The sequence below is a fragment of the Aquarana catesbeiana genome, linkage group LG01, assembly GCF_042186555.1.
Source record: "Aquarana catesbeiana isolate 2022-GZ linkage group LG01, ASM4218655v1, whole genome shotgun sequence".
Taxonomy (NCBI): domain Eukaryota; kingdom Metazoa; phylum Chordata; class Amphibia; order Anura; family Ranidae; genus Aquarana; species Aquarana catesbeiana.
Window position 1 is genome coordinate 383675210 of NC_133324.1, and position 6969 is coordinate 383682178.

Genomic DNA, 6969 nt, shown 5'->3' on the forward strand with positions numbered 1-6969 from the left:
AGTCTCCAGAGTTCCGAAGAAGCTAGAGGCACACTTGAATATACACAATTCATTCAGCAAAAGCAACAGACTGTAAACATGCCAGGGTGGTTCAAAACACAGTGCTGCTGCAGCCTAGCCTGATAGCAGCAAGCTGTGACCACAGGTTTAAGTGTGTGTAAAGACACAAATAGCGGGGAGGTAACTGTCCCTGTGGGGTTCTTACCCTTCCCTCGTCTGTAGTCACTGAGTCCTTACTGGGGGTGTCTCGCACGCTGTGGTTCCGGCTGGTCAGGCAAAGAAAAGCTGCTGACATGTAGACTTGGAGATTTCCATGTGTCCAACGGTGAAGCAACTTATTTGCATGGAAAGCAATGGATCGTTTGTGTTTGGTTCACTGCACAGATGGTGTTGCTGTGTTTGGCCACTGGAAGGAGCTCTTAAGTAATTCCATGATAACGCTTGTTTCTTCAGTATAAAAATAGCAGGGAACGTCCTGCTGCTGTCAGAGATAGTGTGGGGTGTCGGGGGGGGGTGCTGCCAGCGTCTATAGCATCGCTACGTCGACGCGTTTCGTGCTTTGAACAAGCACTTCATCTGGACGTTTGTGCTTATGAAATTATCATTCTTATATAGGGCATACCTGCCAATCAAAAAATCACCTGCCAATTTATTTTGCCCTCAATTTATCCGACCGAAGGAGTGACTTTGACACTGTACTTCGGAGAACAGAAAAATTATAGATTTTTAGGCTCCAGACCCTCCAGCCGAGGGGACTCAATGTTGAACTGAGTCTGAAGGTATTCCTGGAGCCTTAAATCTGGGGAGTGTCTCTTTCATTAAGTGAATGTACAATGACCCTCTTGAATGTGGCCGTGTATCTACTATTGGTTCATACCCTGCAGACTCTCCCCCTTCTCCACTTTCTTGTATGATGGGTATATGTCTCCTACATTATAGGATACTGCCTTTAACATTTTTGAACTTTGAGCTCTTTTACAGCTCCATTCGTTTTGCTTCCTGCTTTCAACATGTTGCGAATCGCATCCTTCTGCATATAAACAACCCTGCTTAAACTGTCTGTCACATCCCAATACAGTGCTGTGATTCATTGTTTGGGAAATCTCTTTTGAGTTAGCGAGATTTGGCTTAATTTGTCAGTCTCTGGTTTTTCTTGATATATTTGTCGTCAGTCATGCATGATTCTTAACCTTTTTTGCCTGTTTTCCTTATATGTTTAAGATAGCTGTAGCATTAAGTTGTTACCACATGATGGCGCTATGCAATCCAAGGTGCGAGTGATTTTTTGATTGGCAGGTATGCCCTATATAAGAATGATAATTTCATAAGCACAAACGTCCAGATGAAGTGCTTGTTCAAAGCACGAAATGTGTCAAGGTAGCAATGCTATAGGCACTGGCAGCACCCCCTGACACCCCACTCTATCTCTGACAGCAGCGGGACGTTCCCTGCAGAACTCAAGGAACGAATGCAACATTTGAGGCTTTCCAAATTCCATACAGTTGAAATTGCTTGTAGACTGTTTCTAAGTAAATGTACGCTTTCATCTCTCTTCTTAGGACCCCAGCGAGATGCACAAGCAGCAAGAGAATTCATCTTAAAGATGTTCGTAGATCTGAATCCAGACAGTGACAAAATAATCTACTCTCATTTCACCTGCGCCACAGATACAGAGAACATTCGCTTCGTCTTTGCTGCTGTCAAGGACACTATCTTACAGCTGAATCTGAAGGAATACAACTTGGTCTAACTGTGCCTGCTAGTTTTCCCAATCCCCTTTGGGCCATTGAAGAAATTCAAGAAGGACTGTATTATCTATAAGAAAAGAAACAATTTGCATAATACTAATTTATTGCCGTCCTGAACTCTGTGAATGTCCACAGAGTTTGTAGTAATTATTATTATGATTTTATTTAAACTATGTGGAAGAAAAAACGCTGCAGTAACCAGGCAGCACCATTTTCTAGGAGAAAACGACTTGTGTTTTGATATGTAAGTCGTGCACTCACAAGGGCCGGTTTCATTTTTATTGCTTCTTATTTTTTCAAGGCGAAAGAGCAGGATGCTTTTAGTTCTGCATGATGCTCAGAAGCTCCTTCTTTGTCTTTTAATCCTTTTCAAGTTAAGGTCTCCCCTATCAATAATCCCTTTCTGAGCCGCTTACACTAGTAAACAATTAGGCATAACTTTTGTTTGATTTAATTTTTTTTTATTTTTAAATTCAAGCCATCCTCTTTGCTAATTTATATACTTTTTTGAAGGATAAAAGTATTGATACTGTGATTTTTAAATTATTGACGTGTATAAAGTAGATTTGGTTTTTGGTACTGTCTTTTTGTCACTTCAAGGAGGATTTAAAGAACTCATATCAAGCAGTAGGTACATGAGTTCAATTATTAGCCATCCACACATTATGATGACAGACAAGATTGCAGACTGGTGATTGAAATGTCTGTGCAAGATGACCAAGACTAACAAAAAGAGAAAAATGAAGGGGTTCTTGTTGTTTAGTGTGCAATTTTTAACTTGGAGATGGGCTTACATAATCTTGGTGGTATTTTATGTTTTACTTGCACATCCAAAATGCCATGTACACTACACATTTTCCCCCAGCTTTAGTGCATTATGTTTGACTTTACAGATGCATTTCTCTTAAGGTGATATTGTAGAGCTGACTGAATAATTTGTGCAAAACCAGTATATAGTTTGCCAAATCTGGCTCTTTTTTTGTACTGTACATAGACCATTAAAATGCCAAAACTGACTGATTAGGTTCTAATATCATCTGATGCCTGCCAAAAAAAGCCATTTCACATTTTAAAGTAGGTATTTAATTTCTAGTATTCCATCCTATTTGCCAAACAAACAATGCATGTATTATCCGTTCAGGTAGCTTTGTATTTAAAAACAACTTCTGGTGCCCTTTATGGTTAGGAGAAGAGATGCCATATACATCCTTTTTTCTTTATTTTCCAAACATCTTGAAGAGACTGGATCACAATTTAAGTGCATTGGTTTACTGAACTCCTTTCTGATAACAGAGGTTAAAATTGTATAAACCAGGGACCTTTAAATACTTTTAAGAGCTGCTATTATGTATTTTCTGCAAGATTAATAACACGTATAAGAGGTCAAAGGATTAGTCCCATAGTAAAAAAAATCATGTGCAATTACAGCCTATTAAAGGTTTTTTCTTTATTTTTTTATTTTTTATTTTTTTCACATTCGCCCTTCAAAATTTGCAAATTGTTCGTCCTAAACCATTGGTGACTTTTTTCAAGCCATGCAGATGGAGAAGAGAGGCTCAGCTGGGCCTTTTTTTTTGTATTTTTTTTCCTATGCAGCATTGGCAGGGAAGGGGGTTAAGATGGATGGTTCTGATTGCTGAAGCCACTGCCTCAGGGATGCAGAGAGGAGCTGAGAATCAAGTGAACACCAATTACAGATGTTTACATTTAACCCATTCAGTCCTGACATATCTGTATCTGCCGGACACTGGATGGTTTAAATGTCCGGTTTAGCACACTCCATCAAAAAGTTGGCTCCCTTGTCCAAAGTTTCCTTATTTTGCTCCCTCAATATATACATGTAATTTAACAAGCATAGTTAAAAAAAACTAAAAAAACTGTTTGTAGGTATAGTGCTATTATAAATGCTATAATCATTGTACATACATCTCTCTATTTATATATATATATATATATATATATATATATATATGGCAGCATCCATATTGGCTTTGTAATCATTAGTTTTTGGCAGACTGAATGTGCTGTATTGATAAATATGTATCTATGTAATTGTATTGTATGTCTTATAGCTTATTCACATTTTGAATAATGTTAATTATGTTTTCTTTTCATTTTCTTATTATTTTTTTTTAATGAGAATGTACAATTTATTAGTTTAATAATGGTAGGGATTTTATTTTTCTCTCCATTTAATTACTGCATTTAAAGTTACTCTGGTACCCAGTAGTAACAACTGTTACAAAAATATTTCTGAACAGTACACTTACAGTGGTTGTCTTTGATAGAGAAAAGTGTTCAATTCTAAGAAATGTAAAGTTTGAAGACAACATTGATGTGCATCCTGTTGGCTGATAAGCATTCAAGATTCTTATTTCAAATAGGTTAAGTAACCATTTACTATCAGCACAAGATGGGAGTAAAACTCTTGGAATTACCTTTTCAGTCCAAGGAAGTTCAGAAATGTATAATCCATGGAATGGCCTGGACAATTATATTACTCATTGGCTTTCTTTGAAGGGTAAAATAATCATTAAGGGAAAAAAAAAATTAAAAGTGTATATATATATATATATATATATATATATATATATATATATATATATATATATATATATATATATATATATAATTTATATTTTAATCTAAACTTTTTTATGGTCCTAATTGCACACATAATGCTTTTGCAAAAAAAAAAAAAGAAAAAAAGTATGTCAATGCATAACATACCTAAGTATATCACTTACGTACAGTATATTATACAAGGTGTTAGCACACTTCTAATGTATATACTTGTCACCAATGTTGAATTTCTAGTCAGTGAAAATATAAATATATATTTGTTTTGTTTTATTTTATTTTTAATGATGCTGTGACAGAAATGAAAATTGACACTGAAGCTTCACAAGATTTTAGTATTTGTAGTTTTTGTTTTGGGGTTGGGGGAGAATTAATATTACTATGCACCAATTTATTTGCAATTTTCGTTTTACAGTAGGATGATGCAAGTATGCCATTCTATAGCAAATTACCACAAAAAACTCCTTGCACAAGAGTCGGCTTAGAGGCAGCCATATGGCTGTTGTCCTTTTTTTCTTATAGCCATTGAATTTGGTACACTTTTTTTTTTTTTTTCTAAAATGCATATGCCTGTTAGAGCATAGATGGTTACTTTATGTGGAAAATCTTGCAGTTATAAAGGTGTAAATAACAAAACAAAATCTTGACCATATTAATGCATTTTGTTAAATTGCCACCTCATCCCCCTTCCCCTACACACACACACACACACCTTTATTTTGACATCATTATACCTTTGTTTGCACAACACTAAAATGAACATTACAAGGGTTCCCATTAAGAATGTGTCAGTATTTCCAGATATTATTGTCTTGCCTTATAAAATTCCACATCAGACATTGGTGCCTCAAAGCCAAAGCTGTAGGCAAAGGAAAACCAGAACTTTTTATTTTTTTTGTATTTGCCAAATTGAAGTGCTTTACTGAATGTCCTGCATGGGAACCTAGTCCGTTGATAGCACAAGGAAACTGTAAGATGTGTGCTTTTGAAATAAATCCTTTTTTTTTATTTCTAAATAAAACTATTATAATTATCTACTAATGCGCTGTACTGCTGTGGAGAGGAAGGATTTCTTTACATATTTAAGTGCAGACTATCTCTGTGCTGGTGTTCAAAATGTTTTAATTCTGCCCACACAAATACCTCTAAGTTGAGGAAGTAAATGTGTTGGGGGAAACGCATTTTAATGCATTGCTGGTCCATACAGCACTTTACTGGGTGACCTATATATTTTGCTAAATGTGCAAGTTATTTTTAAATTTTTTTGTTTTTTTATAGGGTGTAGAGGTTTGGGTCAGAATGAGTAAATATGAAGGAAAACAGGACAGAAAGGCTGCAAAATGTGGCTTTTTGCATCCTATGTTGTATACAACTTAATGCTCTTCCATTAGTAAGGGTCAACATGTTACCACTCCCAATAAAAATTCAACTCAGCGCTTTGGATTGTATGCTGTTTTTATTTTAAAAACAGGTGTGTCCCAAAGCTTGTATTCTCTTAATACTCATGCCATTACAGAAGTATTTTCTGACTATACATCCAACCAAAGATCCACAAGTTGTGCTTCTGGGTGTATATATGTATATGTGAATTTAAGGACACATACACTTACTTTGGATGTATGTGTATTCCTTTGTAATGTTATGTTATTGGTCTTTTACTCTGGAATGTCATCTTATTGCCACATCTTAAGCTAGGCAGAAGACAGATGTTGGCATGTGGTACACCTTTTGAATAATTGAGCATCTGTTTTTTTCAGCATTTTAGTTTATTTAGCTTACATTTGGAAGTTTTTACTTTTAAATTTTTATTTAAATTGTTTAGTATTAAACAGTGATGCATTATGCCTTTTCTGTGTCATGAATCTTAATTTTACATGATAAATTTATGATACGGAGAACATATTGGGGAAAAATGGCTTACCGACTCTGGGAGCTCTTCCATTAGGGTACATGTAAATAGCACACTAATTATTGACATCCAAGTCTAGGTATTCTTGATTTAGGCATGTTACAGCCAAAAACAATTCTGTGGACTCAATCAGTTTTGTGAAGATTTGCCATGCATATCTTTAGACTTGCAAGGGCAAAATGGATGCCATAGACAAATGAATCTCAACTGAGAAATTGAGAAAAAAATAGATATAGCATAATGTTTTGTGTATATTTCTGCATCCTAATCTTAAAGCCCAATGAAACCTTCCATTTCCATTGGCTAAATACAGTCCAGGTACAGTATGTCAAAACAAAAGATGAGTAGCCTTTCAGCAAATTTTCTTTAGAAACCCACCATAGCCTGGGTAGAAAATCTGTCCCCCATAAGCATGCTTTAGAAAAGCACTCTTGCTCTGTGTGTGGAAACAGTGCTTTCTTGGCAGAGATCTGACACTCCCCCTGCTGATTCAGAGCTAGAGATCTTCAAAAATCAGGAACAAGAGCTTTGCTGATTGGAGAGCTCTATCTGTGACTCAACAAGGGAATGTGTTGGGCCCCTGCAGAGCGATCACTGCTTAAACCAAGCAAGGGATGTTCTTCAGAATGTTGGCAGGGGCACACTTTTCTACTCAGGCCATGGCTAGATGCACAGTTTGTTTTGATGCACCTAGAATGTATTTAGCGGTTATAAACTAAAATGATCAATTGG

The 6969-nt window shown here is 36.0% G+C and overlaps 1 protein-coding gene across 1 annotated transcript in view; it reads left to right on the forward strand.

Moving 5' to 3' along the window:
* The window catches only part of LOC141146993 (guanine nucleotide-binding protein G(q) subunit alpha), a 193514-nt gene extending 188145 nt beyond the window's left edge, over nucleotides 1–5369 (forward strand). The window contains exon 7 of the mRNA XM_073633897.1: nucleotides 1560–5369. Coding sequence (XP_073489998.1) covers nucleotides 1560–1750 — 191 coding nt within the window. The 3' untranslated portion in view covers nucleotides 1751–5369. The remainder of the gene's footprint in view (nucleotides 1–1559) is intronic.
* Nucleotides 5370–6969: the final 1600 nt, after the last annotated feature.